The 26,357-nt window shown below is 40.2% G+C and overlaps 1 protein-coding gene and 1 pseudogene across 1 annotated transcript in view; one reads left to right on the forward strand and one right to left on the reverse strand.

Moving 5' to 3' along the window:
* LOC134375210 (glutamine and serine-rich protein 1-like) overlaps positions 1–25,630 on the forward strand; it is an 824,919-nt gene extending 799,289 nt beyond the window's left edge. The window contains 4 exon segments of the mRNA XM_063093454.1: positions 21,202–22,358; positions 22,360–24,584; positions 24,587–25,503; positions 25,505–25,630. Of these exon segments, the coding sequence (XP_062949524.1) occupies positions 21,202–22,358; positions 22,360–24,584; positions 24,587–25,503; positions 25,505–25,630 (4,425 nt within the window).
* LOC134374960 (myeloblastin-like) lies at positions 722–12,677 on the reverse strand (annotated as a pseudogene).
* Positions 25,631–26,357: the final 727 nt, after the last annotated feature.

Below are 26,357 nucleotides of genomic sequence, written 5' to 3' on the forward strand. Positions count from 1 at the left end.
GTGTATCCTCTCAGTCCCCCCCTGAGACCCACAGAAACACCTTCTCTCCAGCTTGAGGATTCGTGTTTCTCCTGGAGGGCAGTGGTCCTCAGTAAAGCCACAATCCTGTCACCCCCCATCCAGGGGACACTAGGCAATGTCTGGGGACATTTGTGGTTGTCACGACTGGGGGTGCTCCTGGCATGGAGTGGGTGGAGGCCAGGGATGCTGCTCAGCACCTGCAGTGCCCAGGACGGCCCCACCACGGAGAAGGATCCAGCCCCGTGTCCACAGTGCCCTGGGGGAGAAGCCACAGTGCAGAGGAGATATTTATACATTTATAAGTGACTCGTAGTTTTAAATGTTTTTAGTTGTTTTGTTTTGTTTTGTTTTGTTTTTTGTTCACTCTTTATTCTTTTTGTTTTTATTTATTTTTCACTTCTCTTTAACTGACTCATCATTATGAAAAATTTAAACCTAAAAGAGGAGGTCTCTAAACTTGGGGACAAAAAAAAAGTTTTTAACGTTTTCCTTTTTCTAGTTTTTTTAGTTTCCTCTTTTGGCAGCTGGCCAGTGTGGGGATCCAAACCCTTGACCTTGGTGTTAGCGACACTGTGACGTTTCATTTTGAAATGATTTCACACTTACAGAAGTCCAGAGAGTTCCCGGATTCACCTGCCCCCGCTCCCTGGATGTTGTCATCTCACACAACTGAGGGGCTGCGGTCGAAACCAGGGAACGATCATCGATTCAACACGATGACCTCATCCACAGACCGTCTGAATGTCCCCAGTTGTCCTTTTTCTGGTCCAGGATCCCACGTTGTGTCGCATTTCTGGCTCAAGGTACAGGGCAGAAGGAAAGAGAACCCAACTGAGGGTTCAGAGAAATCACGAATTAGTCCACGAAAGGGGTTCCAAGAAATCAATTAGGTAAAGAAGAGAAGCAGTGACAATTCCAGGGTCACAGAGCAGCAGAAATGAGAGAAATGAGAAAATAAGACTATGACAAGTCAGAGAACTGCACGTGGTTCAGTTTGGCTAAACATAAGGTACTGGTATAACTAGTTTTTTTTTTTAATCCTAGCAATAAACTTTTTTCATATAAAATATAATAACAAACATAACATATAAAATCGGTCAAAACAAAAGTGATCTTTTAGAATTGGGGCTGGGAAATACAGGTCCTGTTCACTGACTGTCCTTAATTTTCTCATGGATTTCCTGAAATACCTTCTTTGAACTCAATTTGAGAACTTCATGAGTCTCTTTTTTTTCTTTTTCATTTAAAATAAATTTTACTGTGTACATTTATAGTATACAACACGATATTATAAGATATAGATGATATAGATGATGGTTACTACAGTGAAACAAGTAAACATATACATCATTTCACGTAGCTACTCATTCCCCCTCACCCCATGACAAGAGCAGCTATCATCTACTCATTTAGCAAAAATCCTGAAAACAATACACTATTATTAACTATAATCCCCATGTTGTATTTCTTTTCTTTTCTTTTCTTTTTTTTTTTGTCTTTTTTGTGACCAGCTGGACCGTGCTCAGCCAGTGAGCGCACCGGCCATTCCTATATAGGATCCGAACCTGCAGCTGGAGCATCACGATGCTCCCAGCCCCACACTCTCTTGAGTGCACCACGGGCTCGGCCCCCCCATGTTGTATTTCATGTGTGTGTGTGTTTGTGTGTAATTTGCAGTTGTTCCTTAGATGAAATGGGAATTGCTTCCAGAAAAGATCAAGGGAGATAAGTAGAGATCAGATAGTGAAAAAGCCTGAAGGCCAGATTAGAGAGACCAGCTGAATTTTGAGAGCAGAAAGAAAAAGAAGCCATAGTAAATACACTTTAAGCAGGAGACTGATGTGATCTTATTTAAATTTTAGAAATTTCACTAGGGTGTCAAAGTAAAAACTGTACTGAAAGATGGTAACTTGATCAAGAAATCAACCAATTTAGAATTTATTTTGATATTCTAGGAAAAAAATATAATAATGAAAATCTAAACCAAGATAGAAGCAGATGATTAGAGAAGACAACCTGCATTCTAAGGAGAGTCATTAAATAGAATTAACTGGCCTTTGTGATAAGTGAGATGTGATATAGAGTTGATATAATGAAAGACGAGAATCTGAGTGACACCCAGTAAATTACTGAGCACTAAACTATCTGGAGAATAGATGAGGAGGCATTTTAGTCCAGGATGATGAGTTCAGTTTTAACCATGTTGTTTCTGAGGTGACTTAAGATATTCAGAAAGCAACTGAGCACACACTAGTCTAGATTCTCAGGAGAGATGGTAAAGAAAGAAAAGTATATTTGGAAATTATTGGCTAATGCTTAAGTCAAAAGAATGCATGAAGTCACTGAAAGAAAATGCATAGAGTGAGAAAAGACAGCTGAGGAATTGACCTTAAGGCACAAAAATATTTAAGGGGATGAGAAGACAAGTTAGTTGGGAAAGTCCCGGGAGGAGCAGCAGATAGAGCCACCAAGGGAACGGTGTCATCACTCACACAGCAAGTGTGTAACTCCACTTAACTGGTGTTTCTCAAGTTGCAAGACCGTTGGGGTGCAAGATGGCTTTGTTTGTGAATAATGGGGACACGTGAGCATATTTAAATGCTGAGGTGACATAGGGGGAAAAAAAGACAGAGAGAGAAGTTGAAGACTAATGAAAAAGAGAGATGATTGATGGGGCAAGGAAGACTCTAAATGACACAATCTTCTGTAATGGAAGGAAGGGAATTGAACAGAAAGAAAACAAGGCATGATCTGACACACACGGGGCAGAAACTTGAGGATATTCTCCCCAATTTGCTCATTTATTTTTCTTTCAAGAAAAAGGTGTATTTATGAAATCAGTGTAGGAAAAGATTTCTCAGCTCTACTTCAAAAGCACAGACCATAAAAGAGAAGATTAATAAATCTGACCATATTAAAATAAAAAGGTTCTGTGAACAAAAGATATCCTAAAAATTGAGAAAACAAACACATACTGAGAAAATATATTTGTAACACAGAAGGTTATAGCTTCCATTTAGGATGTACAAAGATATAAGGAGTTACTCCCAACCTATCCTCAAGAAAAAGCTCAGTAATGTATAAAATCATAACTTTTCCTTAACTAATAAGAGAGATGAGGTCTCAGGGCAACCAATGAGCCTGAAATCTAAGGAAAGATAGATGCTTCCATGGAGTAGGGCATGGGAGGAAGAGATGTCAGGCCCCAAACAAGCTGGTAATAATAATTCAGCCAAAATATTTAATGGGTTACTAAAGGTCAGTTGTAGGCTAGCCTGAGTGTAGTACTACAGAGAGCTTTAATTCAAGGGTAGTCTGCACTCACAAACAGACTCTTGTTCATGGATCTCAGCAAGATGCTCATGAGAAAGGCTGGGTGCGGAGTGGGTGTCTGGAGAAAGTGTTCCTCTGTGATGCATGCAGCAATCCTTGCAGGAAAAGTACAAGGCATCACTTGGGTCCTCCAGCCTACAGAACAAAAGTGGCAGACCCTGTTGCCATCAGGGCACAGGTCTCTGCAACTAGGGAATAGAAATAAGGGAGGAGCAAGAAATCTTCCTGCAGCCAGACCATTAGAGATCCTCTGATCCTCTACTGCTATGAGAGGAACAGGATCACTGAGAAAGTCTCATCTCAAGACCCAGGAACACGTGTCTTGCTTAAGATCAAGAATAAAGGAGGATAACAGAGAATGTATCTCCCCTACCACCTGACCAGCAAAACCATGAAACAGAGGCTACCTAATACTGGAGGAAGCATAAAAGCATGAATAGTGAACCTCTCTGAGGTAGAAACTCCTAAGAAAGGCCTACATTTGAGAGTGGAGAGCAAAGTCTCCAGCCACCCAAACTCCACCCTATGTACACATTAGTGCTAGAGGGGGAGGAGGAAGAGAAGAAAGAAGGAGAAAGGAAAAAGATGAAGAAAACAAGGAGAGGGGAGAGAAAAGGAGGAGGAAGAAAAACACTGTCAAGAGTAAAAGCGTAAAAGCAATCAATATAACCAGACTCAGATACTATGCAGATAATGGAACTACCAGAAAGAGAATCAGAAAGAGAATATGCTAAAAACTCTAGAGTAAAAGCTGAACAACCCGCATGGCCAGATGGAGAATTTTGGCAGAGACAGCAGCTGTAAGAAGAGATGAAATGGAAATTCTAGGAAGGTAGAGCAGACTAACAGAGAAGAAGAATGCATCTGACAGACTTATCAGTAGACCTAAAACAGTCAAGGAAATGATCGATGAACTTGAAGATAGGCCAATAGAGATTACCTGAACTAAAACACAAAGAGTAAAAAAAAAGAAAAATCATAAGAGAGCATCCAAAAGCTGTGTGACAATACAAACAGTCTAATATATATGCTATTTAAATCTCAGAAGAATAAATATTGAAGAGATAATGACTGAAGATTCTCCAAAAATAGTGAAGGATATCAAAACACAGGTACACGAAGGTTGGAAAATACCAAGCAGAACAATCACACACACACACTCTATAAACAAACAAGCAAATCACACACAAAAAAGCCATAAACAAAAACTCCTACATACATCATATTCAAACTACTGAAAACCAAAGACAAGGAGAAAAGTTTGAAGGCAACTAGAGCAGTAAGGCAAATTATATACTGAGCAATAAAGTAAGAAATAGAGTGCACTTCTTGTTAGACACTATGTACTTGAGAAGTCAATGGAGTGGCAACTTTAAAGTCCTGAAAGAAGAAAACGTGTCAACCCAGAATTCTATACAAAGTAAAAATAATTTGTAAAAGTTAAGAAGAAATAAAGGCTTTTATCCAGACAAACAGAACAGACAAATTCATTATCAGCAGACCTGCATTGGAAAAAAATGTTAAGAGAAGTTCTTCAAGCATGACATAGCAGAGGGATACTTGAATTTATCTAAGAAATGAACAATGCTGTAAATGGTATACAGGAAAGTAAATGCTAATTTCACCTCTTCTTGTTTTAATGACTATAAAAGATAATTTTGTAAGCAGAGGTTGGCGTATTTTTTTCTGTTAAGCACCAGTTAGTAAATATTTTGTGCTTTGTGAGCCATACAGACTGTCACAACCACTCAACCCTGCTGTCATAGTGTAACAGCAACCACTGATAATGCATAAACAAACAGGCAGGGTTGTGTTTCAATAAACTTTATTTACCAAAATAATTGATTGGCGTCTGGATTTGATCTATGGGACAGAGTTTGCCAACCTCTGGTCTAGAGCAAAAATAGTAGCAATATATTTTGTGTTTATAGCATATATAAAAAGGATAATATGTAACATTAGTAGTGAAAAGGATGGGAGGAAGGAATGGGAAGTATATTGTATGATTCTTGCACTAAAAGTATAGTATATAATTATACCACTAAAATATGTGAAGATAGACTGCGAATAACTAAAATGTGTATGGTAATCCCTAGGGTAATTACCAATATTTTAAAAAATAATTATAAATCCTAAGCCAATAGTGAAGATAAAATGGAATAATAAAAACACACAATTCATCTATAAGCAAAAAATAAAAACAGATGGAAAAAATGGAATACAAAATGCAAACAGTGTACTCCCTCCCCCATAGACATGCCATTACAAGACAGAGATTATCAGCTTGGGTAAAAAAGCAAGACCTGACTTGACTATGGGCTTTATACGTATAGTTAAATATAATGGCATACGTAGGTTAGAAACAGAGGGAAGAAAAACATATACAATGGAAATACCAGTCAAAAGAAAGCTGGAGTGTCTCTATTAATATCAGACAAAATAGATTTCACCTCAAGGAATTCTAGCAGGAATTGTAAAATGGTTAATTCGACAAAAAGATGTAGCAATTCTAAATATAAACGCATCTAACAACAGAGTTTCATAATACATGAAGCAAAAAACTTACAGAACTGAAAGGAAAAATAGGAGAGAAAGAAAAATTCACAATTATACTTGGAGACAACAGCATTCCTCTCTCAGTAATTAATATAATGAATGGACAGAAAATCAGTGAAAAAATAAGTCTTAAACAACATTACCAACAACTTGACCTAGTTGACATTTATAAAATTTCTCTACCCAACAACAACAGAACACACATTTTTTTTCAAAGTACACATGAAATATTCGCTAAGATATTTAAAAGAAATGATATTATAACAAGGGCACTTTCTGACCACAGTGAAATTAAACTGTAAATCACTAACAAAAAGGTATTTAGAAAATCCTAAAATATCTGGAAATTAAACAATATATTTACAGATAACCTATGTATCAAAAAGAGTCACAGTGGAAATTTATATATATGTGAATTAAAATGAAATTACTACACTATTTATCACGATATGTTTAGAGGAAACTTTATAGTATTAAATGCATATATTAGAAAAGTTCTCAAATCAATTATCTAAGCTTTCACCTTATTACTAGAAAAAGTACAAATTAAATCTAAAACAAGCAGAATAAAGAAAACATGTGTAATAAACATAACTGATTAAGGTTTAGTTTCCAGAATATGTTAAGAATGTTAGCAAATCCATAAGAAAAGACAAAACAACCCAATCAATAGTGGGGAAAAAAAAGAAAAAATATCAAAATACATAGACAGGTAATTCAAAAATATTAAACACAAATTGCCAAGAAACATATTAAGAGATCTTCAACTTCACTAGTAATCAAGGAAATGAAAATTAAAACCAGATTAAATGTAATTCTATAACCATCAATAAGTAACAATTTCAGTCTCAAAACCTCAAATATTGATGAGGATTTAGAACAATATAAATTTTCATACGTTGTTGGTACTCCAACACAATGGATGATAATTTGATGACATCTAGTAAAGTTAAAACGTAATTCTACTTCTAAGCACATATTCTAGAGAAACTCTTGCAAATGCATATCAAAAGACACTCAGAAGAATGCTTATAACAAATCAAGTTCTAAGAACAAAATGTTGAAAACAGGCTGAATGTCCATCAATTAGAAAGTAGATAACATGTTGTGATTTCCTTATTTTATATAGCAGAGAAAATGAATGCATTTTTATTTTATGTGGCAAGTATTGAGAAAAGAGGAGAAAATGAAGAGGGGCAGGAAGACAGAGAGAGAGAGATGATGGCACTTAGAGGAAATTTAAATCATGTAAAACAATATGCTGTAGTTCTGTATTGCTTGAGGGTACACACACACGAGGTACGATTACAGAGAAATGCATGATAAACACTGGAATCAGAACAGTTGTGATGTATATGGATAAATCTCAAAATTATTACGCTGAAAGAATGAAGCCAGGTCAAGAGTACATACTACATGATTACAATGGTAGAAAGTGCAAACTAATGTCTTGCAACAGAAAGCAGATCAATGATTGCCTTCGAACAATGAGGGGGGACAGGAGAATAGGTGGGAGGGAAGGAATAGCGAGGGATACAGGATAACTTCTGTGGATGACAGTTATGTTCACTATCATGTCTGAGGTGATTTTTTTATTATTAAATTTTGTACTTAAAAAAAACCAAAGAATAGTTGTGACATCTGGAAGGGAAGAGGGCAGGGTGGATGTGATGAGGGAGGGAACGAGTGGTCTTCAACTGTACCGGGGAAGTTTTATTTCTTACACTGGGTAATAAGAACAAAATGTCTCCTATATTTTTCTTTGTACCTTTGTTATATCCTAAATATTCATTATGAAGTTAAGTAAAAAGAGACAAAGTCACGTGCTGAGAGGAAATGGTGAGGAAGTAAGGTAGACTTTTGAGAAGACGGAGTTTTGAGCTGGCATTCATGAGCACTGAGTAAAGAACAAGCAAGCACATGTGGGGGCAGCTGTCTGGGTCCAGCTGGGCCTGGAGACTACGGATTTGTGGGGGTCTCAGTCTGGCTAGCTGTGTGGCTTTCTCCAGCAGTGCTCAGCAGCCTAGAGATGAAGGACACATGGTGTTGGTATTTTGCCTGCCAGTGCAGTGAGTAAAGGGTCAAGCTAAGAATGTGGTACTAATAACATTATTGAAGGTCCTCTAGGCTGGATTGGGAGGTCATGAAAGGGGAAACATGGAATATATTAGAAGGTGAGAGAAGTATACAGCTCTAAGTGATGAGAAGTTCTGGGTACATGATATGGGATGAATGGGTAGCTGAAATGGAGTGGTGTTGGTAGTCACAAGAGCCAGTAAGACAAAGGAACTGTGCATCAAGATGTTAGATGAGTTATTTTCATGGAAACTGAAGTTGCCCAGAAGAATAACATTCATGATATAGGGACCTGGGGAAAACTACGTTCCTAGCAAAAAAGTCTGGAGGGACCAGGAGTTTGGACAATAAGTGTGATAAATGGGAGAGGAGGTGTAGTATAGCCAGGCATCTGTAACCTTAAATGAGGTCATAGAAACTTAAGGGACCTCTTTTGGCACTAGGAAAATGGTGACCCTGCCTCCAGGCTCTGGTGTGTAACCTGCCTACATTAGAGTAGGCAGCAAGGAAGTAGCATCTTGCAAGAAAACCAAATTTCCATTAAGACAAAAAGACAAAACATTCTTTGAAGAGGTGAAAGGTGGAAGAGATCTTTCACAGAAACAGAAGACCCCACAGACATTATGTAATATTTTAAAAGTGAGAAGATCAAGGGAAGATTGAGTCTGTATCATCCCCTTTTGCTACAGGCTTTGTTGGTCATGACTCAATCTAACTAATGCCAACTAAGCCCATAGCAAAAGGGTATAATACAGTGGGCCCAGAGAAATGGCAGGAGGTGCTGGTGGTTTAGGTGGTATCCCAGGATGGCTGGGATGTGAGGCATCCATCGTACGACTGGCTATTCTTGGGTTCTAAATGGACCTCTGGTTGAAGATGTTTCCAGGCCTGTGCATGTGAGGTCCAGAAAGCAAGCGTTGGAGGTTTGATGAGGCTACATACCTGTGGCTTTTGTTTAGGTTTGCAAACAGTGTTTTTCTCTGAAGTGCTTAATGAATTATTATTTCCTATCCACATCAAAAGAAACAGAATAGCACATCTATGTTACGCTGATGATAATAGCTTTTCAGTTGTAAAGCCATTAAACTTGCTCACTTCACAACAGTTATCTCATAACTTCTGAATCTACGACTTCATTCTGGTAAACCAGATATAATTCACAATGCCAACTCACTTGATAACCTTCCAAACACCTGGAATTTGCAAGAAAGAGTGGGGACAGCAAGGGCTTCTAAGGATCAGCCAAATGCTAAATAATGGCAAGCAGAGGGAAACAAGAAATACGATCCAGATGGTGATTTGTCTCTGCCTTCTCTCTCCTGTCCCCTCGTGGGAAACATCAGGCTGCTTTGAAGGCTACCACAATCCTAGGACAATTATATTCAGAGTTTTGAAACCAGGCCCATGTGCTCAGTAACAGAGATTTATTCTGACTTGACATCATTCAAAAGTCATAATAGAATTAAAAAGAAAAGTCTGAGGAAAAAGATTCCTTTTGAGGAAAAGGGCTTAAATTGGCAAATTCTATATTTTCCCTGAAAAAATAATGAAGCATGTATTTATAAAGGTCAAAGGCATGCCTGGCTTCTCATGGGGGCCCTTGACCTGGCATAGGATAACTGTTGACACAGCAGTGGACGGGCATGCATGGGGCAATGTTTCTGCCCAGAAAGACCAAATGGGTCAGAAGACAATCGAATTCTCCAGGCCATCATTATGGTTTTGTTACAAATATTAAATTCAGTGAGGACTTGCTTTGACAGAAGAAGAATAAAAATAAGAGTTTTCAGGCAAAAATTTTGAAGGCAACCAGTCCAGTTGCAGACTAGCATTGCAACTAGTTAGTATTCTCCTTATTTTTACCATGAGGAAGCAGCACCAACATGAGACAGACACAGAAGATCCATGGATCTAGCAAGAACAAACGATAACAGGCTTTGAAGGTTCTTCCACTCAGAAAACATTATCTCCAGACCAGCAGCATCTGCAGTACCTAGAAGCTTGATAGAAATGCAAAACCTTCACCCACACCTCAGATCTACTAAACTAGAATGTGCATTTTTAGCAAAATTGATTCCTATTTAAGCTTGTAAATCACACTAAGGCATAGAAGACCACCCAGGTTCCAGGCTTATAAACTGGAAGAAGTGAATAGAAAATTCTGCCAAATAAAAAGCCCATATGGGCCCATATGTTACTAAAGCAGAATTTCTAGACTGATGCCCAGAGCTGTCAGGAATCCCGGTCTGGGCTTCAGTCTCTCCAGACATTGGTTCATGTTCTACCATCAGTGCTTCCAGGCTGCCCAGGATCTCATAATCTCAGTTCTCTGTCCGGCGCCCTTCACATCCACCTGCCCTCTCAAGCCAACTATTACTTGGCTTCTTTGTGAAGACTCTTGCCATTGACCCACAATGACCCAGCCTAGATTCTGTCCCCAGCCCTGTCCCTTTCATCTTTGCTCTTCCCAGACTCAGCTCTGCTGCCTGACTGTTCGTAGTCCACTCAGCCCTTGGCAAAGATAGAACAAGGTACCTCTGGGCTAAACACAGCCAGTTCATGGCATGCCAAACTTTGGAATGTGTTGACGGCTGGCAAGGAAAGTTAGATGGCAGCTCACAATAAGAACTAGAGGCTTAATGTCATCTAGAGTCCAGAAATTCACAAAAAAATAATTCACAAAAAAATTCACAGTCTGGACTGTGGGTTTTAGGTCACATACACAGAAGTTCAAACTATTGTGACACACTGAAACAAGGGGCGGGGGGACGTACGAAGCAGATGCCAGCGCTGCGACAGGGAACCCGCGTGCACATGTTCTGCGGCCGGCACAGGAAGGTGATCACGGTGACATTGAGCTCCTGCAGGACCCGGGACACTGCTGCGTGCGTGCCCAGGCGCCCCCAGCCCATGGCCAGGCACTGGGTGCCGTGGGGCAGCTGCTGATTCTGCTGCGGGAGCTGGGCCACTGCGACCTCAGCGCGGAGGGTGGCTGGGCTGCCCAGCTGGAACGGGGCATGGGCAGCGGTGAGACCCTGTCCCCAGGACCCTGAGGCCACCCCCTCTTCGAGCCCACCCACCTCCTGACCCCTCCCACCACAGCAGCACCTCAAAGGGCCTCCCTGGGGCCTCTGCACGTGCCGTGAGCTCTGTCTGGACCCCAGGGGCCTCCCCTTTGTGGCATTTGTCACTCATGATCACATTCTTTCATTCATTCATTCACAAAGCACTTATTGGGTACCAACTGTGTAATCCTGTTCTAAGCCCCAAGGGTCCAGTAGTGAAGAACGCGGACAAAATCTCATGGCCTAGTACACAGTAGGTGTTCAATAGGTGTTCGCTGAAGGAATGAAGGAATGAGGGACCCATGAGCCCTGCTGGTCCCACCCCTCTGAGCTCCCCAGGTCCCCCCCAACCTGTACAAGGAGGATGTCATTGAGGCTCTGCTCCGGGTCATAATCGTTCCCAAACAGGTGAGTGATGCTGAACCTCTGCTGGGTGGGCTCGGGGGTCAGCAGGTCGTGGGCCCCCAGCACTATGCTCACCTGGTTGTGGGGTCTGAGGGATCAGGGTGCTCATTTTAGGGGTATCCTGGGCTTGGGGTCCATCAACTGGGCTTGAGCCTGACCCTCCCTGGGCAGGTGGGACCGTGGGGAGGGCCCCCAGCCCGCCGTCCTCCCCGGGGCAGGGCTAGGCCTCCCCCTTGGGCCCCGCTCACATTTCCTGCAGGCAGTGGGCGGCGGTCAGCACGAACCGCAGGTGAATCAAGGTGTCCCCCGCAAAAGTGGCTGCCCGGGGTCTACGGCAGCTGCAGAGACGCCATGCACGGCCGCGAGTGGGGCTGCACTTCCTGCCCAACCACGATGTCGGTGGCCCGGGCTCCACCTGCGGGACACGGGGTGTTAAGAGCCCACAGTCTGGGAGGACAGCAGAGCCGCTGGGCCACCTCAACGCAGTCCCTGACTGCTCCGGGCCTACGTCTCCCCATGTGCATCATGGGCATCCCGTGGCACCCAGCCCCGGTGGGCTGGTGGGAAGCAGGGCTCCACGCCTGGGATGGGGACACCAGGTCCTGGTGGTTAGCACGACTATCGTCCCTGGGGGCCGGCTTCTAGTCCTGAAGGGTGGGGAGGTTTATGAGAAGCAGAAAATAAATAAATAAATAAAAATAGCCAACACATGGACCCATTTTGCAGAAGGACAAACTGAGGTATTGAAAATCCTCTTCAGGTGAGGACTGGAGGGGTCCCTCGCTCCTGCTCTCCCTGGACATCAGTGTCACTGACTCAGCGACTGCGTTTATTCATGGGTACCCAGGAGTACTGAGCGCTCGCCGTGGGTCAGGCACTGTCTGGGGATTCGCTTATCATATTTAATCCTCACCGAGCCTCCCTCCCAGGGAAACACCGGTTTCTGCCCATTTTTAAAGGTGGGAAACTGAGTCAAGCTGCCCAGGGCTGCTCTTTTCTCTCACCCTCCCCTCCCTGGAGGCATTAGTCCCAAGCAGCGAAGAGAGTCCTGCTCTGGGCCTGCCTCGGTCCCCCGGTCCCTCCTCCCCCTCCGGCTGTGACAGGAGGGTGTTGGACTCGACCTCGTGGAGGCGACATTCCCCCAGAATCAGCCGAGTGCACGCGGATGGGCAGAAGGTCTCACTCACCACCCAGCAGCAAGGCCAGCAGGTCACAGGCAAGGGCAGGACTGGAGGCTTCGCAGTGACACGCCACGGTCTGGCTCCAGGCTGCCCCGTGCACGCTCCTCTTATAGCCTCCAAATGGAAGGTCATTGGGGTTGTCCCGTGGCCAGGCCAGACGTCCCCACTTCCTCTTTCCACCTTGGGGGCCGCGGGGAGTTTGGGGTCAGAACCAGACACCAGGATGTAGGGGACTTCAGGCTCAGGGTCCTGATTTTCCCTGGGGCAGTGAGAAGCTGGCTCCTGCCCACCCCATGCTGGGGGTCCCTGGACAAATGGGCAGCCTGGCCACAGCCCTTGGGGGGACACAAGCCCTCCCCTCACGAATCCAAGGAGACGCCTCCCCGGTGTGGCCCCAGCAGAATGCGATGTAGCTCATGTGTCCAGTGGCTGGGGCAAGTCTGAAACCACTGTGAAGCCCGCCTTAGCAGGGGACAGGACAGGACAAGGGAATGGGGGAAAGGTGGGGGACAGAGCCACGTGTATCCTCTCAGTCCCCCCCTGAGACCCACAGAAACACCTTCTCTCCAGCTTGAGGATTCGTGTTTCTCCTGGAGGGCAGTGGTCCTCAGTAAAGCCACAATCCTGTCACCCCCCATCCAGGGGACACTAGGCAATGTCTGGGGACATTTGTGGTTGTCACGACTGGGGGTGCTCCTGGCATGGAGTGGGTGGAGGCCAGGGACGCTGCTCAGCACCTGCAGTGCCCAGGACGGCCCCACCACGGAGAAGGATCCAGCCCCGCAGTGCCCTGGGGGAGAAGCCACAGTGCAGAGGAGATGTTTATTTATTTATAAGTGACTTGTAGTTTTAAATGTTTTTAGTTGTTTTGTTTTGTTTTGTTTTGTTTTTTGTTCACTCTTTATTCTTTTTGTTTTTATTTATTTTTCACTTCTCTTTAACTGACTCATCATTATGAAAAATTTAAACCTAAAAGAGGAGGTCTCTAAACTTGGGGACAAAAAAAAAGTTTTTAACGTTTTCCTTTTTCTAGTTTTTTAGTTTCCTCTTTTGGCAGCTGGCCAGTGTGGGGATCCAAACCCTTGACCTTGGTGTTAGCGACACTGTAACATTTCATTTTGAAATGATTTCACACTTACAGAAGTCCAGAGAGTTCCCGGATTCACCTGCCCCCGCTCCCTGGATGTTGTCATCTCACACAACCGAGGGGCTGCGGTCGAAACCAGGGAACGATCATCGATTCAACACGATGACCTCATCCACAGACCTTCTGAATGTCCCCAGTGGTCCTTTTTCTGGTCCAGGATCCCACGTTGTGTCGCGTTTCTGGCTCAAGGTACAGGGCAGAAGGAAAGAGAACCCAATTGAGGGTTCAGAGAAATCACGAATTAGTCCACGAAAGGGGTTCCAAGAATTCAATCAGGTAAAGAAGAGAAGCAGTGACAATTCCAGGGTCACAGAGCAGCAGAAATGAGAGAAATGAGAAAATAAGACTATGACAAGTCAGAGAACTGCAAGTGGTTCAGTTTGGCTAAATATAAGGTACTGGTATAACTAGTTTTTTTTTTAAATCCTAGCAATAAACTTTTTTCATATAAAATATAATAACAAACATAACATATAAAATAGGTAAAAACAAAAGTGATCTTTTAGAATTGGGGCTGGGAAATACAGGTCCTATTCACTGACTGTCCTTAATTTTCTCGTGGATTTCCTGAAATACCTTCTTTGAACTCAATTTGAGAACTTCATGAGTCTCTTTTTTTTCTTTTTCATTTAAAATAAATTTTACTGTGTACATTTATAGTATACAACACGATATTATAAGATACAGATGATATAGATAATGGTTACTACAGTGAAACAAGTAAACATATACATCATTTCACGTAGCTACTCATTCCCCCCACCTCACCCCATGACAAGAGCAGCTATCATCTACTCATTTAGCAAAAATCCTGAAAACAATACACTATTATTAACTATAGTCCCCATGTTGTATTTCTTTTCTTTTCTTTTCTTTTTTTTTTTTTTGGTCTTTTTTGTGACCAGCTGGACCGTGCTCAGCCAGTGAGTGCACCGGCCATTCCTATATAGGATCCGAACCTGCAGCTGGAGCATCACGAAGCTCCCAGCCCCGCACTCTCTTGAGTGCACCACGGGCTCGGCCCCCCCATGTTGTATTTCATGTGTGTGTGTGTTTGTGTGTAATTTGCAGTTGTTCCTTAGATGAAATGGGAATTGCTTCCAGAAAAGAACAAGAGAGATAAGTAGAGATCAGATAGTGAAAAAGCCTGAAGGCCAGATTAGAGAGACTAGCTGAATTTTGAGAGCAGAAAGAAAAAGAAGCCATAGTAAATACACTTTAAGCAGGAGACTGATGTGATCTTATTTAAATTTTAGAAAGTTCACTAGGGTGTCAAAGTAAAAACTATACTGAAAGATGGTAACTTGATCAAGAAATCAACCAATTTAGAATTTATTTTGATATTCTAGGAAAAAAAACATAATAATGAAAATCTTAACCAAGATAGAAGCAGATGATTAGAGAAGACAACCTGCATTCTAAGGAGAGTCATTAAATAGAATTAACTGGCCTTTGTGATAAGTGAGATGTGATATAGAGTTGATATAATGAAAGACGAGAATCTCAGTGACACCCAGTAAATTACGGACCACTAAACTATCTGGAGAATAGATGAGGAGGCATTTTAGTCCAGGATGATGAGTTCAGTTTTAACCATGTTGTTTCTGAGGTGACTTAAGATATTCAGAAAGCAACTGAGCACACACTAGTCTAGATTCTCAGGAGAGATGGTAAAGAAAGAAAAGTATATTTGGAAATTATTGGCTAATGCTTACGTGAAAAGAATGCATGAAGTCACTGAAAGAAAATGCATAGAGTGAGAAAAGACAGCTGAGGAATTGACCTTAAGGCACAAAAATATTTAAGGGGATGAGAAGACAAGTTAGTTGGGAAAGTCCCGGGAGGAGCAGCAGATAGAGCCACCAAGGGAACGGTGTCATCACTCACACAGCAAGTGTGTAACTCCACTTAACTGGTGTTTCTCAAGTTGCAAGACCGTTGGGGTGCAAGATGGCTTTGTTTGTGAATAATGGGGACACGTGAGCATATTTAAATGCTGAGGTGACATAGGGGGAAAAAAAGACAGAGAGAGAAGTTGAAGACTAATGAAAAAGAGAGATGATTGATGGGGCAAGGAAGACTCTAAATGACACAACCTTCTGTAATGGAAGGAAGGGAATTGAACAGAAAGAAAACAAGGCATGATCTGACACACACGGGGCAGAAACTTGAGGATATTCTCCCCAATGGGCTCATTTTTTTTTCTTTCAAGAAAAAGGTGTATTTATGAAATCAGTGTAGGAAAAGATTTCTCAGCTCTACTTCAAAAGCACAGACCATAAAAGAGAAGATTAATAAATCTGACTATATTAAAATAAAAAGGTTCTGTGAACAAAAGATATCCTAAAAATTGAGAAAACAAACACATACTGAGAAAATATATTTGTAACACAGAAGGTTATAGCTTCCATTTAGGATGTACAAAGATATAAGGAGTTACTCCCAATCTATCCTCAAGAAAAAGCTCAGTAATGTATAAAATCATAACTTTTCCTTAACTAATAAGAGAGATGAGGTCTCAGGGCAACCAATGAGCCTGAAATCTAAGGTAAGATAGATGCTTCCATGGAGTAGAGCATGGGAGGAAGAGATGTCAGGCCCCAAACAAGCTGGTAATAATAATTCAGCCAAAATATTTAATGGGTTACTAAAGGTCAGTTGTAGGCTAGCCTGAGTGTAGTACTACAGAGAGCTTTAATTCAAGGTAGTCTGCACTCACAAACAGACTCTTGTTCATGGATCTCAGCAAGACGCTCATGAGAAAGGCTGGGTGCAGAGTGGGTGTCTGGAGAAAGTGTTCCTCTGTGATGCATACAGCAATCCTTGCAGGAAAAGTACAAGGCATCACTTGGGTCCTCCAGCCTACAGAACAAAAGTGGCAGACCCTGTTGCCATCAGGGCACAGGTCTCTGCAACTAGGGAATAGAAATAAGGGAGGAGCAAGAAATCTTCCTGCAGCCAGACCATTAGAGATCCTCTGATCCTCTATTGCTATGAGCAGAACAGGATCACTGAGAAAGTCTCATCTCAAGACCCAGGAACACATGTCTTGCTTAAGATCAAGAATAAAAGAGGATAACAGAGAATGTCTCTCCCCCACCACCTGACCAGCAAAACCATGAAACAGAGGCTACCTAATACTGGAGGAAGCATAAAAGCATGAATAGTGAACCTCTCTGAGGTAGAAACTCCTAAGAAAGGCCTACATTTGAGAGTGGAGAGCAAAGTCTCCAGCCACCCATACTCCACCCTATGTACACATTAGTGCTAGAGGGGGAGGAGGAAGAGAAGAAAGAAGGAGAAAGGAAAAAGATGAAGAAAACAAGGAGAGGGGAGAGAAAAGGAGGAGGAAGAAAAACGCTGTCAAGAGTAAAAGCGTAAAAGCAATCAATATAACCAGACTCAGATACTATGCAGATAATGGAACTACCAGAAAGAGAATCAGAAAGAGAATATGCTAAAAACTCTAGAGTAAAAGCTGAACAACCCGCATGGCCAGATGGAGAATTTTGGCAGAGACAGCAGCTGTAAGAAGAGATGAAATGGAAATTCTAGGAAGGTAGGGCAGACTAACAGAGATGAAGAATGCATCTGACAGACTTATCAGTAGATCTAAAACAGTCAAGGAAATGATCGATGAACTTGAAGATAGGCCAATAGAGATTACCCGAACTAAAACACAAAGAGTAAAAAAAAAGAAAAATCATAAGAGAGCATCCAAAAGCTGTGTGACAATACAAACAGTCTAATATATATGCTATTTAAATCTCAGAAGAATAAATATTGAAGAGATAATGACTGAAGATTCTCCAAAAATATTGAAGGATATCAAAACACAGGTACAAGAAGATTGGAAAATACCAAACAGAACAATCACACACAAACACTCAATAAACAAACAAGCAAATCACACACAAAAAAGCCATAAACAAAAACTCCTACATACATCATATTCAAACTACTGAAAACCAAAGATGAGGAGAAAAGATTGAAGGCAACTAGAGCAATAAGGCAAATTATATACTGAGTAATAAAGTAAGAAATAGAGTGCACTTCTTGTTAGACACTATGTACTTGAGAAGTCAATGGAGTGGCAACTTTAAAGTCCTGAAAGAAGAAAACGTGTCAACCCAGAATTCTATACAAAGTTAAGATAATTTGTAAAAGTTAAGGAGAAATAAAGGCTTTTATCCAGACAAACAGAACGGACAAATTCATTATCAGCAGACCTGCATTGGAAAAAAATGTTAAGAGAAGTTCTTCAAGCATGACATAGCAGAGGGATACTTGAAATTATATAAGAAATGAACAATGCTGTAAATGGTATACAGGAAAGTAAATGCTAATTTCACCTCTTCTTGTTTTAATGACTATAAAAGATAACTTTGTAAGCAGAGATTGGCATATTTTTTTCTGTTAAGGGCCAGATAGTAAATATTTTGTGCTTTGTGAGCCATACAGACTGTCACACCACTCACCCCTGCTGTCGTAGTGTAACAGCAACCACTGATAATGCATAAACAAACAGGCAGGGTTGTGTTTCAATAAACTTTATTTACCAAAATAATTGATTGGCATCTGGATTTGATCTACGGCCCGAGTTTGCCAACCTCTGGTCTAGAGCAAAAATAGTAGCAATATATTTTGTGTTTATAGCATATATAAAAAGGATAATATGTAACATTAGTAGTGAAAAGGATGGGAGGAAGGAATGGGAAGTATATTGTATGATTCTTGCACTAAAAGTATAGTATATAATTATACCACTAAAATATGTGAAGATAGACTGCGAATAACTAAAATGTGTACTGTAATCCCTAGGGTAATTACCAATATTTTAAAAAATAATTATAAATCCTAAGCCAATAGTGAAGATAAAATGGAATAACAAAAACACACAATTCATCTATAAGCAAAAAATAAAAATAGATGGAAAAAATGGAATACAAAATGCAAACAGTGTACTCCCGCCCCCCCCCCATAGACATGCCATTACAAGACAGAGATTATCAGTTTGGGTAAAAAAGCAAGACCTGATTTGACTATGGGCTTTATACGTATAGTTAAATATAATGGCATACGTAGGTTAGAAACAGAGGGAAGAAAAATATATACAATGGAAATACCAGTCAAAAGAAAGCTGGAGTGTCTCTATTAATATCAGACAAAATAGATTTCACCTCAAGGAATTTTAGCAGGAATTGTAAAATGGTTAATTCGACAAAAAGATGTAGCAATTCTAAATATAAATGCATCTAACAACAGAGTTTCATAATACATGAAGCAAAAACTTACAGAACTGAAAGGAAAAATAGGAGAGAAAGAAAAATCCACAATTATACTTGGAGACAACAGCATTCCTCTCTCAGTAATTAATATAATGAATGGACAGAAAATCAGTGAAAAAATAAGTCTTAAACAACATTACCAACAACTCGACCTAGTTGACATTTATAAAATTTCTCTACCCAACAACAACAGAACACACATTTTTTTTCAAAGTACACATGAAATATTCACTAAGATAGATTATATCCTTAACATATTTAAAAGAAATGAAATTATAACAAGGGCACTTTCTGACCACAGTGAAATTAAACTGTAAATCACTAACAAAAAGGTATTTAGAAAATCCTAAAATATCTGGAAATTAAACAATATATTTACAGATAACCTATGTATCAAAAAGATTCACAGTGGAAATTTATATATATGTTAATTAAAATGAAATTACTACACTATATATCACGATATGTTTAGAGGAAAATTTATAGTATTAAATGCATATATTAGAAAAGTTCTCAAATCAATTATCTCAGCTTTCACCTTATTACTAGAAAAAGTACAAATTAAATCTAAAACAAGCAGAATAAAGAAAACATGTGTAATAAACATAACTGATTAAGGTTTAGTTTCCAGAATATGTTAAGAATGTTAGCAAATCCATAAGAAAAGACAAAACAACCCAATCAATAGCGGGAAAAAAAAAAAAGAAAAAATATCAAAATACATAAACAGGTAATTCAAAAATATTAAACACAAATTGCCAAGAAACATATTAAGAGATCTTCAACTTCACTAGTAATCAAGGAAATGAAAATTAAAACCAGATTAAATGTAATTCTATAACCATCAATAAGTAACAACTTCAGTCCCAAAACCTCAAATATTGATGAGGATTTAGAACAATATAAATTTTCATACATTGTTGGTACTCCAACACAATGGATGATAATTTGATGGTATCTAGTAAAGTTAAAACGTAATTCTACTTCTAAGCACATATTCTAGAGAAACTCTTGCAAATGCATATCAAAAGACACTCAGAAGAATGTTTATAACAAATCAAGTTCTAAGAACAAAATGTTGAAAACAGGCTGAATGTCCATCAATTAGAAAGTTGATGACATGTTGTGATTTCCTTATTTTATATAGCAGAGAAAATGAATGCATTTTTATTTTATGTGGCAAGTATTGAGAAAAGAGGAGAAAATGAAGAGGGGCAGGAAGACAGAGAGAGAGATGATGGCACTTAGAGGAAATTTAAATCATGTAAAACAATATGCTGTAGTTCTGTATTGCTTTAGGGTACGCACACACAAGGTACGATTACAGAGAAATGCATGATAAACACTGGAATCAGAATAGTTGTGATGTATATGGATAAATCTCAAAATTATTATGCTGAATGAATGAAGCCAGGTCAAGAATACATACTACATGATTGCAATGGTAGAAAATGCAAACTAATGTCTTGCCACAGAAAGCAGATCAATGATTGCCTTTGGAAACTGACGGGAACAGGACAATAGGTGGGAGGGAAGGAATAGCGAGGGATACAGGATAACTTCTGTGGATGACAGTTATGTTCACTGCTACCACCTCACCTTTGGTGCTTCAGGATTTTAACACTACATCAAATGGAATTTTTAATCCTCACGCCCCTTAGCTACAAATCAAGACTTCCCAGGGAACTGTACCAACTGCTTTGGCATTTGAGCACCTGGGCAGTTCTGCATTAAGTAACAGCATACCACCTCAGTCTTCAACATATCGATCAGTTCAAGAGTCTGCACCCCATCTTTTACAACCTCAATTTAGTTTGTTGCCTTCAGCACTTGGGGGAGTCCAGCAAACTCCTCAAGCCTACAATTCAACTCTCTTTATTAATTCTACTGCTTCCATTGAAAGAGCTCTTCTTTGAGAATATAGTGTTATTAAACACCATCAGCGGCCTTCAGGTACTCAGTCTATTCAGGCACAACCGACTGGTTCACAGCATTCCTTACACAGTTATCTATCAACTGCAAGTGTAGTTAATTTTCAGGAAACAACCACGCAGTCATCTTTATCCTGTAGCCCCATTGGAGATTCTACTCAAGTGAGCAACGGAGGATTGCAACAGAAGACCTCTCAGGTCTCAGTGGAACTTGCTCAGTCTTACTCATCTGCAATTCCATCATCAGGGTATCTTCCTTCTACTACAAAAGTGAAAAGCTGTTCTACAGAACAACCGCTAACATCAGCTAAGACCCCCAAACCTCAAAGTGTAATCTCTCCTTTGCAAACACTAAGCTATTCCAAACCTTTACATAACCAGAGTTCTGTAATATCGGGCCAAGCACAAATTTATTCTACAGCGCAGCTACCAAGCCTTTTATCAGTTAGTCAGTCCCAAAATTATGGTTTAGTACAGCCACATAATGTGCCATCTATTGTTCATTCACAGGTGTATAGGTCCAGCAAGGTTGAGAAATTGCCATCCTTATATAAAACATTGACTTTTTCTGGGTCATCTCAGACTATAACTTCTGAAAATCAAACACTTAGTTATTCATCTAATCAGCAAGAGGTATTACCTTCAGTTATAAATGAGAATTACCCAGCTCAAACAAGAGATCTATCTTCAGTCAGTCAGTCTCAGAGTTACTCATCTGGTCACTCTCAGGGTTTATCACCAGTTGGCCACACGCAAGTTAGTTATTCATCTCAGTCACAAGTTTTGTCAGTTGTTAGTCCTTCAGAAAGTTATGCCTCAGGGCAGTCTCTGACATTAACAGCCCCTTCTCTTTCTTATTCTTCTGCTTCTCAGACTCAGAATTTGCCAGATTCTAGCCCAACCCTGAATTATATTTCTATGCATTATTCCCAAAATGCTCAGAATCAAGGGCCATCATCTCCCCAGTCACAAAAGTTGTTACCTGCTGTCCAGTCATCATCTTTTGCATCCTCTACTCATTGTCAGACATTACAGAAGAACATACCTTCCCCTGACCCAAAGTCTTATGCTGATAGAAAACTTGACTCAAATGTGTATACATCTTCAAAGCAAGAAGATGATTTTCCAATGCAAGAGTTACAGGTATTGCAGCCACAAGCATCTCTTGAGTCATCAACCCAAAGTCTAACTGATGGGGAAATTAATGCTCAAGAGTCAACTTACAAGGTGTCAAAGGCAGATGACAGATATTCTCAGAGTGTAATCAGAAGTAATTCCTGTCTTGAAAAACAGGTTGTTGGAATTGCTGTACAAGGGTCAAAAAAAGAACAAAGTATGGTTGGTTCAGTGACACAACAACCAACAAATTGGCCAAGTCAATAATGTTGCCACCCTTGATCCTAAGAAGGCAACTAATTTAATGCAGACTCCACAAATAAGGTTGAATAGTAAAGACCTAAACCAGCAGCATTCTCTTATATGTAAGGTCCATGAAGCCAAGGTCCAGGAACAGCATGATCAAATAATTAATGCTTCATCTCAGACTCAAATTCCAAATCATGCTTTAGGGCATGGTCATCAGGCATCTCTTTCTAACACACAGGTCCTTTTAGATTCTGCCTGTGATTTACAAATTCTTCAGCAATCAATACTGCAGGCAGGTTTAGGACAAGTAAAGGCATCTTTACAAGCACAACGTGTTCAAAGTCCTCAACAAATAGTACATCCTTTCCTTCAAATGGATGGTCATCTTATTCAGAGCAATGGTGATCATTCTCAGCAGCAACTCCGTCCTCAAAATTCTGAAAGTATGAAAATGGACCTCTCTGAGTCTTCAAAACCATTACAACAACATCTAACAAAGGGCCATTTTAGTGAAACAAATCAACATGATTCAAAGAATCAGTTTGTTTCTCTTGGATCAATATGTTTCCCAGAGGCAATGCTTCTCAGTGATGAAAGAAATATTTTATCAAATATAGATGATATCTTAGCAGCCACAGAAGCAGCTTGTGGGGTTATACCTTCTGATTTTTCCAAGTCAACTTCAAATGAAACCATGCAGACTGTTGAAGATGGTGATTCTAAATCTCATTTTCAGCAGTCATTAGATGTCAGGCATGTGACCTCAGATTTTAACTCCATAACAGCTACAGTAGGAAAGCCACCACATATAAATGATGTTTCCTTAAATGGAAATCAGGTTACCGTAAACCTTTCACCAGTTCCTACCCTTCGGAAAAAAATGACTCTTGATTAACAGCACATTGAAAATATACCAACTAAAGTAACTTCAGCAGTGGTTGGACCAAGTCATGAAGTCCAGGAGCAAAGTTCTGGCCCATTCAAGAAACAGTCTGCTTCGAATCATGAATCTGAAGAAGACCTCGAAGTTCCTGTTGACACACTAAATAATAATAGAAACCAAGAGTTTGTTTCTAGTAGTAGAAGTATAAGTGGAGAGAGTGCTACATGGTAGACTGAATTTACCTTAGGGGGTGATGACAGTGCTGTGTCAATAAACCCAACTAGGAGCGCACTTGCACTGTTGGCCATGGCCCAACCTGGGGATGCAATCAGTGTCAAGACTGAAGAGGAAAACCAAGATTTAACGCATTTTAACCTTCAAAAGAAAAGAGCTAAAGGAAAAGGGCAAATTAAAGAGGAAGACAACAGTAATCAGAAACAGCTGAAAAGACCTGCCCAAGGCAAAGGCCAGAATCCAAGGGGAACAGATATATGTTTACCATATACTCCTCCTTCCTCAGAAAGCTGCCATGATGGTTATCAGCATCAAGAAAAAATGAGACAGAAGATCAAAGAAGTAGAGGAAAAACAGCCAGAAGTCAAAACAGGATTTATTGCTTCATTCTTAGATTTTCTGAAATCTGGGCCCCAGCAGCAATTTTCCACTCTTGCTGTATGAATGCCTAATAGGACTAGACGACCAGGGACACGGGTTGTTCGTACATTTTGTCCCCCACCACTTGCAAAGACATCAGCTACAACACCCACACCTTTAGTGTCTGAAACTGGGGGTAACAGTCCATCAGAAAAAGTTGATAATGAACTTAAAAACTTTGAACGTTTATCGTCATTGTCTTCTGATGAAGATGATCCTGGAGCATGCAGTCATGATATTTATAAAAGCGTCTCTACTCCCTTAACTCCTTTGGATGCTACTTCTGATAAAAAGAGGAAAACAGTTTCAGAAATCCCACAGGTGGCAACTACTCGCCCAACTGCCAACACTACTGGTACTGCTACTGCTCCCGCTGCCACTATGGGTGCAGTTAAGCAAGAATCTCTTCACTCTACTTCATCTGCAGTAAATAACCTGGAACATATAAACTCTACAGAACCCCCAAAGCCCATCGAAGTTGATGGTCTTCCTTCACACCAGTTTGCAAAAGGACAGGACACTGTTGCCATAGAAGGTTTTACGGATGAGGAGAATACAGAAAGTGGAGAAGGCCAGTACAGAGAGCGTGATGAACTTGTGGTAAAGATAGAAGACATAGGGACTTTTAAGGAGGCTTTAAAAACAGGAAAAGAAGCCCCAGCTATTTGGAAAGTAGAAAAAGTTTTTTACAGAAATTTGTTCCTGAAATTCGAGATGGGCAAAGAGAATTTGCTGCTACAAATAGTTACCTTGGATATTTTGGAGATGCAAAGAGTAAATACAAAAGGATATATGTGAAGTTCATTGAAAATGCAAACAAAAAGGAATATGTCAGAGTGTGTTCCAAAAAGCCAAGAAATAAGCCTTCATAAACTATCAGAACTGTTCAGGCTAATTCGAGTAGTAGTGGTAAAACCTCTGATCCTCCAACATCAAAAACTTCAACTACAAAAGCCCCTTCCATGAAACCCAAAGTTAAACAGTTAAAAGTTAAGGCTGAGCCACCACCAAAGAAACAGAAGAAATGGAAAGAAGAATTTTCATCGTCGCAATCTGACTTATCTCCTGAGATTCAGTCTAGTAGTAGTGATAATGAGGAATTTGATCCTCCAGCTCCCTTTGTCACTCGCTTTTTGAACACAAGAGCAATGAAGGAAACCTTTAAGAGCTGCATGGAATTGCTTGTGAGCATTGCCTTGGACCCTGATACAATGCAAGCCTTAGAGAAGAGCAATGACGAGTTACTTTTACCTCATATGAAAAAAATAGATGGCATGCTAAATGATAACTGAAAGAGACTTCTTTTGAATCTTCATTTGGATCAATCATTCAAGAATGCTTTGGAAAGTTTTCCTGAACTAACAATAATTACTCGAGACTCTAAAGCAAAAAGTGGAGGATCTGCTATTTCTAAAATCAAAATGAATGGCAAAGCTTATAATAAGAAAACCCTAAGGACTTGTAAAACCACCACCAAATCTGCACAAGAGTTTGCTGTTGATCCAGAGAAAATTCAGTTATATTCTTTATATCATTCACTTCATCACTATAAATATCATGTTTATCTGATATGTAAGGATGAGATTTCTTCTGTGCAGAAAAAAAAATGAAGATCTAGGACAGGAGGAAATTGTTCAACATTGCATGAAAAATGTAAAATGGGTGGAGCACATATTTGAAAAATTTGGAGAACTTCTAAATCATGTACAGCAGAAATGTTCCTAACATTTCCACAAGAATCCCATCTTTTCTATAGCACTAATGAAATGAGGGAGGTAGGTGGTGAAAGATAATCAGATGTCAAGCCGTGATCGCCTGCAGGTGTGCCCACTTCCGTCACGGAACTTTCATCACGACCTCTGCTGAAGGACAGTGGTGCTGCCATGAAGTCAGTCCTTCACAGACAGACCTAAATCCCACCACATTTTTATCCTAACGAATGATTTTTCTATTCTGTAAACCATTGGGTAGCTAAGTTTTATTTTCAGAAATGTTTTCTGACAAATGATGTAGCATGCACTAAATATAATTTTTCTCTATCTCTAGAGAAATAACAAGTAACTAGATTCTTTTTATCTGACTCTGGCTAAACACCAGAATGAAAGAGAGATGGCAGAAAGCATATGTTTGTATTCATGTCTGGCCACAACACTGAAAGTATTGTACATTGTGTAAACAGATCTGGTGCTATGTAAGATCCCATATGAGAATATCATCAATTAAAAATATAAAATTCAGAAACTGTATTTTGCTTTATGGACTCCTTTTACTCTTAACATGTTCAGGAAACTGGATGTGGAATTGGTGCAATTCTGTGACTGCTTTTTGTGTCAAATTATATTGTGATAAGAAAAACAATGACACTATTTTCCCTATCTCAAAGAAATGTATTTTTGTTTATACTGTGTTTTTTCCTTTGGGAAATGTTCGATTGTACATTTTATTGCACTAG

Source organism: Cynocephalus volans, chromosome 4, assembly GCF_027409185.1.
Source record: "Cynocephalus volans isolate mCynVol1 chromosome 4, mCynVol1.pri, whole genome shotgun sequence".
NCBI lineage: Eukaryota > Metazoa > Chordata > Mammalia > Dermoptera > Cynocephalidae > Cynocephalus > Cynocephalus volans.